Source organism: Microtus ochrogaster, linkage group LG1 (assembly GCF_000317375.1).
Source record: "Microtus ochrogaster isolate Prairie Vole_2 linkage group LG1, MicOch1.0, whole genome shotgun sequence".
Classification (NCBI taxonomy): domain Eukaryota; kingdom Metazoa; phylum Chordata; class Mammalia; order Rodentia; family Cricetidae; genus Microtus; species Microtus ochrogaster.
Window position 1 is genome coordinate 23,222,482 of NC_022027.1, and position 13,203 is coordinate 23,235,684.

General features: G+C 46.0%; 1 protein-coding gene across 16 annotated transcripts in view; it reads right to left on the bottom strand.

The window, feature by feature from the left end:
- The window catches only part of Apbb2 (amyloid beta precursor protein binding family B member 2), a 337,583-nt gene that overhangs the window by 96,565 nt on the left and 227,815 nt on the right, over window positions 1–13,203 (bottom strand). For 8 of the 16 annotated variants that reach the window (XM_026785186.1, XM_026785184.1, XM_026785188.1 and 5 more), the window contains exons 6-7: window positions 4,501–4,709; window positions 2,324–2,365 (exon numbers count right to left, since the gene is read on the bottom strand). In XM_026785186.1, the coding sequence (XP_026640987.1) occupies window positions 2,324–2,365; window positions 4,501–4,709 (251 nt within the window). The remainder of the gene's footprint in view (window positions 1–2,323; window positions 2,366–4,500; window positions 4,710–13,203) is intronic. The other 8 variants (XM_026785194.1, XM_026785192.1, XM_026785193.1 and 5 more) reach the window with 3 other exon arrangements.

Genomic DNA, 13,203 nt, shown 5'->3' on the forward strand with positions numbered 1-13,203 from the left:
CAAATATGATGTTAACAACTCCAGAAATCAAAGAGAAACAGACCAGTGACCTTCAGCTGGAAAAGGTCCTTCTTCAAAAAGCCAGCAATGTGTTCCTGAGGATGGATTCTCAGGGGCTGGAAAGCCTTAGGAGGAAGCTGTCTTAACCATGTGCTATGTCTGAGATGGGTCCTTTTAAAACCCTGTTGGGTCCTTTTAAAACCCTGTTTGAGAAATAATCCCTGTGTAGCAGTGTTGGGGATGGGATGGGGACTAATGGAGGTGGTAAGGTCATCAGCTCCATGGTGGGAGATTAATGCTAACCACCAATGTGCTCAAACTTAACAGTCCCAGGCTGTCCTCTGGTCTCCTCTTTGCTCGGAGGATGAGGCAGCAGCAAGAAGGCTCTCATTAGATGCAGTTTCTCAAACCCAGACCCCCAGCCTACGAGGCAATACGTTTCTGCTCATTACAAATCTCTTTAGCGCTCTGCACCTGGAGCAGAACCAACAAAAGGTCCAGGAACTCGCCCTCAGCTCACAGGCTGGGAGATGCTGCCCTGGCATCTACAAGGCCCACCTCTGAGGTTCTTTCCTGCCCTTGGGTGCCATACCCACTTGATTGGTGAAATGACAGAATGGTCCTTTGATGTGGCAACCTTACTCCAGGGACACATGGAAATACCTAGGTTTCGAGGATGGACATTGTGCTCTCCCTGGGGCTGATAACTGTTTAGGTTATCAAGTGTGTTAGGTCACAAGCACGTTAGCAAGCAGAGAGACTTAAGGAGACAAGGTCTCCTCTGAGGGTCTCACTCTCTACACTTCTTAAGAAACCCTGGCAATCTCCACAGAAAGATTCTAAGCAAATCTTGGCCCCAGGCCAAGAGCTATTCATAAAATATATCTTGTATGCCCCTCCCCTCTTTTTAAAATTCCACATCCACACAATTTTAGAGGTAATTTGGAACAAGTAAATGGCTGGGGAGAGGAGGGGAGGGGAGGAACAGTGATGTGGGCCAACTTTCAGTAGCAAATACTTCTCGGCCAGTTTGATGAACTTTCAGAAATACCGGCTGGCACGTGCGCTGGAAACGGAAACATTATTCGATGTGCTTAACACTTCCCGGGTGAACTTTGGAAAGCGAGATGTAAAATTTTCAAACTGTAAGGAAGCCTGCGGTCCTCAAGTTTCTGTGCCGTCAACAGATTTGGCGCTTATTTATCTGATTTTTCTTTTCCAGCCAGCTCACAAGAAAGCTCAAGTGAAAACATGCATTTCTGATAGGACACATTACAAGCTACCGCTATCTCTCTCTCTCTCTCTCTTAACATTTTGCTCTTTTTTTCCCTCATGTTTTGAAATTAGTTGAAATAGATTCTATTTAGGGATCAAAGAGCTGGTGCCGGAGAAATAGTCATTTCTCTTCCGCTGTCAGCGGCACCTGGGACGACGTTATTAAGAAATCGTTTTCTGGAAGGCTCTGCGTGTCACACCATCCTCCCTGTGGGTGAGATGCGGAGATCTGAGAATCTCCACGCTTTCTAACATAGCGTGTCCACTCCCGGGTGGGAGCAGGGGGTAATGGTTCAAAGTTCAAGGTTAACTCTGCCAATACTAGCTCGGTTCGGGAGTGACAACTACCCTTGGTGACAGGTATGTGTTTGAGGGGAATAATGGGACAAGACCCCGGCCGGGCCCTGAACACATGTGCATCCTCTTGGGGCCCGTGGTGTGGGGTCACCCTCAAGGTTCCCATGCCCTGGGTATATTATGTGGCAGGCTGCCTCCCCCAATTTCATCTCCTTTCTGTCCGCTCATCCCTTTGCTCCTGTAGTGACAACGCACTGGCCTCCGCAGTCTGCGGGGACGTATGACTTAGCAGATGCCTCACGTACGGCGGAAACTGTGCATGAAGCAAACAACCCAAAGGTTCAACTGAGGAAGAGCTAGAGCTACTCATCTGAGAAGTGTCCGTCCATCAGAGGGCTGGTGGCAGCTTAGTAGCTCTGTGAGGTACCAGAATGGATGCATCAGCAGACAAATGAATGTATGAACCAGTAAATAATCCACAAAATGGTAGTGGTAATGTGTTTGCCTGCCGGGCATGAGGTTCTGGGTTGGATCCCCAGCATTAGAGTGAAAACATAAACAAATAAGTCTGCAAACAACCAAACAAAGGCTGGGTATGAGTCAGTCACCGCCTGTCTGAAACTTCTAAAACCATTCATTTAAAAAAAGTTCCACTGAGGGGGAAAACTGCATAGTAAGCACACATGGAAACAAGAGAGGGCAGAATGCAAAGTGGTCAGGGGACCAGTACTACTACTACATGGCCACTCACCTCCTGACTCTCAGAGGCTACCTTCTCTGCCATGACGGAGCCCTAGAAGGGTCAAACACAGTGTTTATAAAACACTACTCTAATGTTGTCCCTTGCAGTGCTGGGACAGAATCCAGCTCCCTGTGCATGCTGGGTAAGTGCTCTAACACTAGGTACCCGTTCAGACCCAACAATTCTTCATAAGCAACGAGGAGGCTGAACGCTCCAAGTCCTATGGAGCCTAGGAAGGGGCCCTGGACAGTGGGTGGGAGGAGGAAGCAGGCGCAGAATGGAAAAGGACAGGCAAGAGTGGACCCCAAGAGCCTCAGAGATGAGAGACACCGTCTACTCCCTGAGTTTTACCCAGTGCCAGCTGCCCAGTCCTATTACATTCCTAAGACGTTTACAGACAACACTGAAATGAAGCTTGACCATGTTAATCAAAGACATAAAAATCCAATACACACAATCTCAGATTACACTCCTTGGACGCCCCCAGGCAGGCACAAGAAGGACTTGCTTCCTTCTAAGTATGCAGGGCACAAAGCACCTGGAATAGGGAGTGGGTCTTGAGTTAGTTCAACCTCCCGACTTTAGGGACAACAGGAGGCAGAGGACATTGAAAACCTAAAGGCAGAGACACTGAGAAGAATTCTGGCCAGGGATTCCGAGGCTCTGGGTGCTGCTGTGTGTTCCTGGTTGTGGGTTCTCTACTGTCGAACACAACCAAACAATTAGGACAGAATAACTCAGCCTGCTTTAGCAAGATCAGAGGCACATACTGGCTAACTCTGCATCAGGGAGCCCATCTGCAGTGCAGAGTTCAGGTCCAGGGTATGTCTGAGATGGGGCGGGATGCAGACGCCTTCACATCATACCTGTTGAAGGCTAGCGTTGCACTGGCTTACTTTTATCCCAAGCACACCTAACACAGGGTGAACAAGTCACTGGAGAGAAGTTGTTTAGGATGTAGAACTATTAGGCTTCAATGGAAGCTATCAAAACCGTCTAGTGCTAATCAGCAAGATCCTATGTGCTTCACTCGCGCTGAATCACTTGCCTGATGAACAGGGCAGAGTCCAAAGCAGCCGAGGCTCTTGTCTACCAAACACAGCACATCTAGCGCCAACCCTTCTGTCTAAAGATGGAGAACCGGGGCTAGGGCTGGGAAAGAGACATCCAAGCCCCCTAAAGCAGAAAGCTGGGTACAATACTAGTCTTACTGCCTCCCAGAGAAGAACAGGTCACCAATCAGAAAAGTCAGGAACGAGATGTAGGCTACTTTAAAAGGCAGGACGGATGACAGGAGTGGTGGGGGCAGGACAGTTTGGTAGAGTTCAAAGGCACTCACTTCTCAAACCAAAAGAAAATGGGCTTGCTTAAAGAACAAAAGAGTATCAACAGAACAAAGGGGAGAGGGCAGGAAAGAGAGCCTGCTAGAGTAGCCATCAATAGCAATAAACAATGAATGAATGAATGAATGAATGAATGAATGAAGTGAGCTGTCACATGGTTGTGACCTTCCTGGTGATAATTCTCTTGAGCGTGCTATTACTAGGACCGACAAATATTTGCTGCAGGAATCATTACATGAATGGATGTCACAAGGAAATTTTTTAAGGCCTCAATTCTTTGTTTAAACATCCCGATTTCTTCCTCAGGGATACCCGGAATTTACGCTGCTAATTATTTCCAAAATAATGTCACTTCTGCTAAATAAACACATCTCTTTTTTTCCTCCTTAAATAGGAATTAAGCATTTAAGTGCTCTCAAGGGTTATTCCTGCAAGACATCTTCTGCATGCTAGCAAATGAACCCAAGCCTAATAAGATACGTGGTAATTATAACATGTCTGGCCAAGAGATGTTCTTCTATTCGTAAATATTTCATGGATCCAGCACCATGCAATGGTACCTGCAGAGTAAATTGCAGCCTCTGTGAGCCCTAGGGAAACTTAACCACTTCCCATTAATCAGCTCCTCTTGTTTTGGTACCTAGGATGGGGTGTCAAGAGACCAGAATCTATTAAGAGTGAAAATAGCCCTGAACGACAGACATTAACACTATTTTCTAAGAGGCTGCATTGCTGAGCTCTCAAACACAACATGCATGGCCATCAAAAGGCTTCCCTCAGTGACACATCAGGGCAGAGGCTGTTAGTCTAAAGGGAAACTGAGTTACATCTACTAAGCTTTACCTCATTCTCTGGGGTGGGAGATGACGTCACAGAGCTAAGAGAGCCTTTCCTAGAACCCTGGATGTCCACTGGGATGGAGACAGGCCGCTCCCACTGAGTCGTTCCTGTTGGGATGTGCCAGTAGTAGGTCCCAGCAATGTCACTGATTCTTTTCCAGCCCGGCGGTAAATCTGGATCCGTCTGAAATGAGTGATCGCTCCAGATATCTGCTGAGAAATGGGAGAAAAAGAGAATTTTATTAAGCTTCCAAAAGTCAGGTAAATCTCAGAAACAGAAACATCTACGTTCAACTGAAAAGAACCTGCCTATAAAGTGTGGTACAAAAGGGTAATAGAGAAGGGAACAGAAAGAGCTGGAAAGGCTGTGTGCCATCTGTGAAGACAGGCACAAAGACCTTTTTTCCAAGCCACCCCTCACCTCCAAGAGCCCCAAGCTAAAGCTCTACGATTCACAACCAACCATGCAGGCAAACTCCACACGTTTACATACGGAGCCTACAGGATCCCGCTGTCAATCCGGAAGGATGACTGGTTGGCATGACACATCCTTCCTGGCCATAAGTCTAAATTTCTGCAACCACTTTCTATAGATAAGCACTGTGTTTGCATCGAAACACCCACAAAGGAGCAGTGTCTTTTTCAGGCCTCCGGGACTCTGAATTGCACACTTTTAGGAAAAGCAAACTGAAATAAATAGCTGTGGGATTCAACAGAGGACCAGACTGGCTTTGCAAGTGGGCCGGTAATGTAGAGACACGGAAGAAGGTGGGAGTGAGAGGCCCTACAGAATGGCGGGGAGTGTGCCCAACGGGCAAGCGTCTGTGGGGTCCAAAGGCATTCCGATTCAATAAATAACCCTTAAGCACAATGGGTGCCAAAGAGAGCTTCCCCACTGGACAATTCCTGGCACACTTAACCCACCGCAGTACTTTCCCTATCTATTGAGTAAGCATTTGTTTTTCTTTATTTTTGTCCTTGAGTTGAATGATAAAGGGATTAAAACGTACAAGAGAAAAAAGTAGAGCAAGGAATTCAGAAATGGAAAGGTCGTGGAGAAGTCACAGAGCTGCCAGAGTCTGTGTGGGCAGACTGACCACTTGGGCTCTAGATTTGAGCACTGTTCTATTCTAAGGGCTCAGCCCTTTTCTACACAGCCGTACAAACAGCCGGAATGTTTTACTCCATTCCCAGTGAGACCGCATGTGGGTCATGCTCAATACAACATCACTGTGTAATGTGGGTACACATTACCAAAGCTGTTACAGGAGAGAAGAAAGAGAGAAGCCAAACGAAGAGGGTGGGTAAGTCCATGGGCACAGATGTGAATCCACACTGGTGCCCCAGCATCTTAGCTTGACAGAGGCAAAACTGCCACCAGTCTGGAATTACGGTGGAAACATTGCCCTCTATCCATAGGAAAATGAAGCATGAGTATGCGATTCCAAGTTAACAAAATTTGCCCAAACAACTCTAACCAGATGTGTTTCTAGTCCCCGTCCCATTACACCTCTTGGGGGGGTACATGGGTTGTTTTTGGGATCCTGATGTGGGAGTGACTGTCCAGGCTGCGAGATGTCTCTGTCATTTATTTTTTATTTGCTTAGGTAATATTATATCCTTCTGGAGTCTTTGATGAAATTAAAGAATGGATAGATAGTTATAGTTTTCCTTAGTTATGTTAAAGGATAAAATAGATATAAATATTGTAACTGTAATTCTTACTTGATAACTGTTTTGTTATATGTAATTTTACTATGTTAAAGTTAAAGCCTTTCTTTTTTGTTTAAACAGAAAAAGGGGAAATGATGTGGGAGTGATTTCTTATTAATAAAGAAACTGCCTAGGCCCATTTCATAGGCCAACCCTTAGGTAGGCGGAGAAAACAGAACAGGATGCTGGGAGAAAGAAGTTGAGTCAGTGAGTCGCCATGATTGTCCCACTCCAGACAGACACAGGTTAAGATCTTTCCTGGTAAGCCAGCTCGTGGGCTACAAAGATTAATAGAAATGGGTTAGATTAATATGTAAGAGCTAGCCAATAAGAGGCTGAAACTAATGGGGCCAGGCAGTGTTTAAAAGAATACAGTTTCCATGTAATTATTTCGGGTATAAAGCTAGCAGTGCAGGCGGCAGGGTGCTGGGGACACAGCTCCGCAGCTCTTATTTCAACAGGATCCCTTCGTTGTTAGCATCTCAGCTGGGGCAGGGAAGGTAAAATGCAGAGGACCTAAGTTGGAGAGATCTAGAGTATGCGAGTGCCCTTATAGGGTCTCATTTATGGGTCCCAGACAAAGAGATCTGGGACAAAAATGGGAAAGGGATGAAAAGGGCACTGTTCCTACCTCCATGGTTCATGAGGTCTGCGCATTATACTTGAGAGTGAGGAACAGTCACGCACACCATCGGAGTATGAAGTCACGGCAGACCAAGGACAGGGGGTAAGGTCCCTGGCTCTTAAGCCAGGCTGCTACCTAGACTATGTGAGAGAAACTTTGCACTAGATGGTAGGACTTGAGCTGTTCTGTGTTGAACCAAACACAATACATTTTTCTTTAACCTGGTTTGTATTTTTAGATTTCTGCTGAGATTGTGTTAAGAAAAAAAATACTTGAACGGGAGCTTATTCTGTTGCTAAAAATAGATGACAATGACGATGGTGGGAAAAGTGGGCAAATGTCCAACATTCACAGTTCCAGCATCCTGTCTAGAAGCACCCCATACATCGTGTCCATCTCATGCATCAGCTGAGATTCAATATTCATCAGGTATTAAATAGCGGGTGGATGGGTGGATGGGTATATGGGTGAATGAATGAAGAAAAGAAGGAAGAAATTACTGAATGAACTAGGTTTTCCAATGGCAAACCTGGCATCTAACAAAAGAAGAACTCCGATGAAATGAGTTCTGTACACTGTCGTCACAAAACAGACCACTAACATTCATTTAGGATCAAAGTCCTACTTCCTTTGATGGCATACACGACTGTCCTCACAGGTCAACAGAGATACAGACAGTCTTCTACAGCCACAGCCGCAGGTTCCACATTTGTGGATGAAAGTCACTGAGGAATCACGCACGCTTTGTTAGATCTGCTGGGAGGTTCCAGAGCACAATGGGATATTCTTAGCTTCCAGTGGGAGTAGCCTAACAGCCATCGATATTAGAGACATTGTTTTCCCTTCAGTAGGTCCTATGCCCCAGTGATCTTGGTGTTAGAGCCAGCATTAGAATGCAAAGGTGCATCGTGGGATCCTGTTGGCTTCCCAGTTTTAGAACTGGAACTAAGATCAACTGCAAGGGTCTCAAAGAAGGACGGTGAAAGAGTTGGAGTGGCAGAACGCACGGAAAGTTTCCGGAGCAGTTTCAGTATGGCAGGCTGCAGCACAACATTCTCACACCGCTGTCGGCTTGGCAAACACTAAAAGGCACGACATGAGAGGGCAGCTGGGCCAACCAAAGAGAACGTGCATACATCCTGTAGACCTGTCCACACTGGAGGGGAATTTTAACATGCGCATGCTGCAAACAAGACTATCATTAATTAATGAAGATGTTATTGCTCCATCACGACCCAGCAATTCCACACTTGGAATCTGTCCTAGAGAACCCACACGTACACATTAGGTATGCAGACCACAGCAGCCACATTACAATAACCCCCAACTCAAAACAACTCAGACCTCCTTTTATGGAAGAATGAGAAAATTACAACAGCATAAACAACTAACAAAAATGAGCCAAGTACAGCTGCGTACAAGAATACAAAGGTCACAGCAGGCCACTGAAGAAAAGGAAGAAGACAAAGGATGCTATATTCACCACATTCCCACTCAGATAAAGTCCAACTGTTCATTATTTAGTGATAGAAATAAATTGTTGAAACTGTCAAAAATGCAAACACACAATTACCACATACAAAATAAAAATACAGACCGATGAACAACCGCCAGAAGTGTGTATGGTGGGGTGGGGTGCGGTGGGGTGTTAGTTTTGATCAGAAAAGGGCATACTTTTGGTCTTCCATATTCTAACAAATTTCATCACTGGTGAGATGGATGGTTCCTTTATAATTATCTATTAATCTGTATACTTAATCTGTATTTCTGAATGCATATTTTTCACAAGAAAAGAAATAGAGGCTGGAGAGACGGCTCAGTTTGGTGCAGTGTTTGCCAGCCAAGCATGATCTGAAGAAGTCACATGAAAGGTGGGTGTGGCAGGGTGTACTTACAATCTCAGCACTGAGTGGGCAGAGTGGAGGCTCCCTGGAGGTCTTCTGACCTCCACATGCTCATTGTGATACACATATACACACCACACACAGACACACAGACAGACAGACACACATACACACAAGCATGCACGTTAGCCAGATCAGGATATTTTCAATTTGTACAAAGATGATACAAGCAAAAAAACAAAAGGTTCATTCAAGAGTCTTGATGGCTCCAACAAGTACAGACCATTCAAGGAACCCAGCAGTGGCTTTATACAGCCTGACCTGGGAATGAGTGGGAATCCCCTAGGGATTCACTATCTGAATGGCCCTGGAATAACCAGATGGCTCCTTAGAATGTCAGATATTTATCAGTAAAACACAGGTCACTGTAGCAGCTGCCCAGAACAGAACGGGACACAGGACAGGAATACTTCCGCAATATAGGAAGATATCCAACCCACTAAAGCTCGCCCACTTCAGTACAAAGGAAAATGCCCAGTACAGAAATCACAATGTTAAATGCCCACCATGGTTGCAAGAAAAAGGATAAAACTGAAGATAATCTGGAGACTTTTTTGTGAAAATCACTCCAGCTCACTCCAGCAAGGCCAGTTGGGACAAGGCCTGCCCTGCAGCCATCCTCTGTCACAAGACACCCTCTTCTCCTCTAAATGTCCATCTGTCTATCTCTCTCCACCTCTCTTGTCAACAAGAAAAATCACTTCATCACTTTTAAACAAACACACGCCGTTTAAACCATCACTAACACAATGCTACCCTTTGCTTAAGTTTCTCTTGAACACAAATCAACCCCAAATCAAGACAGCTGCTTTGTGTCCGTATAATTTTTTTGGCTTCTTCCTGCTGTGACTCTGCGGTCCTTGTTGGTGAAAAGGTCCTGCCTGCTCCACTATGTAAGACCTGACTCGACTCCATTTAATTTAATCTCAAGGTGATCCCGCTAGAAGGCAAATGCAGATTTGGGCCTTTCCGGCATTGCCTGGCTGTGCGCTACAGATGCTAAGAGGATTAAAAAGGACACTGGTGCTGGCTGGGTGCGGATCGTGTGCCCTTCACTACAGGGACACAGGACATATCCACAGTTGCTCTAAGAAGAAGGCAGAATTGTTATCCCATTTCTAAGGCTTGCAGGAGACAGTTGATGGATTTAAACCAAAGAAATAAAACATGTCCGGATACAGAACAGGATCACTTTTTCAGAGACCTGAAAAAAACAAAACAAAACAAAGCCCACCAGCATTGACAGCACGGAGAGGAGGGTAATAAAATAAAATAAAATAAAATGATCAGCAGAGAAATAAAACAAAACAATGGTACAGGGATAAGATTATGAGACAAGCAGCCTATCCAACTAAGGTCAAAACTGAGCGATAACACCAATATTCTCCATGGATGCTGGCCTGGAGCCCCCACCACCCAGCATTCTGGGTCCATAGACATGACTGTTCTTGCAATGCAGCTCCTCCTTTACATGCCTGCCTCCCTAATCCAGCCTGGTAAAGTGGCCCAGTCATTCCAGATGGCGTATCCTCCTGGAAGCTAGGAAGAAACCCCGCCCTCAGACACACCACAAAACTGATGCCTGTCATGCTTCGCCTAGATTCTCTCCCATTCGATCTTGTACCTAAGATGCTTTCTCCCAGTTCTCAGGCTCCTGCCTTCACCAAAACTCACCGAAGACTGCCACAAGCTGAGAGGAGACATATTGGGGCAAGAGCTGAAAAGTCACAGGTCTCTCTTTTCAGAATGAGTCCATGGCCCTCCTTTGTCTTCATTTTATTTATTTAATTTTTATAAAGCAACAGGAAATAGGGACTGGAGTAAATATAGCAAAGCTGATGGCCCCACAAAGTCCCTCTTGGGCCAAGAGTAATATGCTTCGCATGGGAACAAGAAGCCCATTTATGAACAGCAAGGACCCACCCATTCCAGCCACCGGCACTACTGCCTAACTCCACCTGGCTTCCTGTAGGGTCTGGTCAACCCTAGAGACCTGTAGGGTGAGGAGCACACTTAACTCTTGTCACCCTTTCTTTCTGAAACCCAGGGGACAAAGAAAAACAAACTAGCATGGCCGGCGGCTGGAAACAGCCCCTCCTACACAGAGGGCGGAGGAAGCATGGAAGGAGGAGCTGGGAGTCTCTATTTAGCACGGTCTGCACTGCAGAGCACAGTCGGTTTCCCCGAGGTCTTCGAATGGCATTTGCTACCACCGTGTGCCCAGGGCTTCCAGTGTATGCGGTTGTGAGGAGAGACGAATGGAAGGATTCTGGAAGCATTTCCTGTCTAGCCTGGACCAAGCTCTCCATTGGGGCCCAGGGCACAGATACAGGATGAGATACAGGATGAGATACAGGATGAGAGACAGGACGCTGCCCATGGGATAGAAGGCCAGAGTCCTCACATCCAGGTTACCTGGTGTCCCAGGGCTATGCCCAGAGTTTTCGGCCCAGGTGGGAGGAGGAGCAAGAATTAATAGCTCTAACAGTCCCCATGCTTATTCCAGAACCTAGGCTTTTGAGAACTACTGGCCAAGGAAAACAAAAAGGGAAGCCATTACTCTCTATCAAATGTGCTGTGCTGGCTAGTTTTATGTCAACCTGACACAAGCTAGAGTCATCTGGGAAAAGGAGACCTCAACTGAGAAAATGATCCTACCAGACTGGCCTGTGGGGCATTTTGATTGATGATTGATATGGAAGGGTCAGCTCCCTGCAGATGCTGCCACCCCTGGTCAAGAAAGCAGGCTGAGCAAGCCAGTAAGCAGCATCCCTCCATGGCCTCTGCATCAGCTCTTGCCCCAAGGTCCTGTCCTGTCTCCCTTAGACAATAGATTATTATATGGAAGTATAAGAGGCAAAGCTTTTCGTCCCCTAGCTGCTTTTGGCCATGGTGTATATCACGGCAAAAGGAACACTAAGATACACTCGCTAACCACTGGCTACGGAATAAAAGACAAATGCCAAAGAAAGTCATTCTTGCATCTGTTTTCTAGCATCAAGAACTTCCTGTTAACACCCATCAACATCCAGAAGGGAAAGGAGGACCTTGCAATGAATCAGAGGCAAACTGAGAAGCAGGGTCGCCACGTGTGGGGACCCGGTGAGCTCTCTAAACAGGATGGTCCACGATGTCTCCAAGGACGCACATTCTTTTTAAACGTGAAGGGACGACCTTCCTGGCAGACAGAAGAGCAAGTGGAAGGGGCAGGGGACTGGAAAAGCCCAGTTATGCCACCAATGCAGGAAAGTGACTCTCCCAGGTTACAGGCTTACCATCTATTCTGTATGCAAAGGACAAATCTGAAAGTCATGGTTTATATTTTCAAAGATCAGACGAACAATTTATTCACTGCTCCCATTTTTAAAGAAGCAAATTTTCTCTTCTCCAACATCTTCGTTGTAACCATTGCTATTTTTTTTTCTTGGTTGAGCCAGATTCTTCAATCCAAAGCACAAAATTTTAATTTAGCTTTAAAAGCATTTGTTGTTTTGAGATACAGTCCCGTGCAGCCCAGGATGGCCAAGACCTTTCTTGCTGCCACTCTACATTCCTGGGGTTTACAGGTCTGTGTGCCAGCACCCCAGGTTATAGTGGTACCAGGGAGTCGATCCAAGGCCTCTGCCCTGTTAGGCCAGCATGCCACCAACTGAGATGTATTCACATCCCTTCAAATGTTTTCAGGCTGCACAGTGGCCTGTCTAATTTCTATCTTCAACCCCTGTTCTTTTTTATATTTTTGGACCCAGACCTCCACTATCAGCATGGAGGCCATAAAGCCTCTTATTTCCTCCAGCAACCATCATCAGCATCCGAAGACAATAGCACAGAGCCAGGACCCTGAGGCTAATTGCCAATTACAGACTGGTGGAGAGCTCCAAGCAGTCGATAGCCAATAGTTGGACAAGTTGCTGCTTATCTTTAGTCAAAGGGATTGACAGAAATCCTGACCATGGCAGGGAATGAACCCCAGAGTGTCTGACTCCCCAGAATCCTGCGGACCCAGCAGCCACTGACGAGGGAGAAAAGTTCCTCCAAACAGTTTCAAGACTCTTACCATTTCTTGATATCAACTTACAAGACACAGCTGAGACCGTAGTTAATCCATCACAGCCTTGGGAAAACTGTCCCCTAAGCTCAGTGGAGTTCTCCCATGGCAGTTTGGGAGTGCTAACGTCCCTCACTCTTCTGCAATATTTTCCTTCAAACACAGATTAGGAAGATTTTTAAAGTGTCTGACGTGTGCAGATATTTATAGGAGAGGGCTTTCCCACTGAAGTTGAGGAAATATTCCAAACAGTGTGCTCCTTCATGAACACAAGACTTCTGAAAGGCGGCCACAGACAAGCCTTGCTTTCTCCCCCAATTAACAAGGGCAATTTTTTCTTTAAATCAGGCAAACTAGATAACATCCTCCATCCAGTCTCATGAAAGTTTAGCAATGATAAATCATCTGAGACTGGCT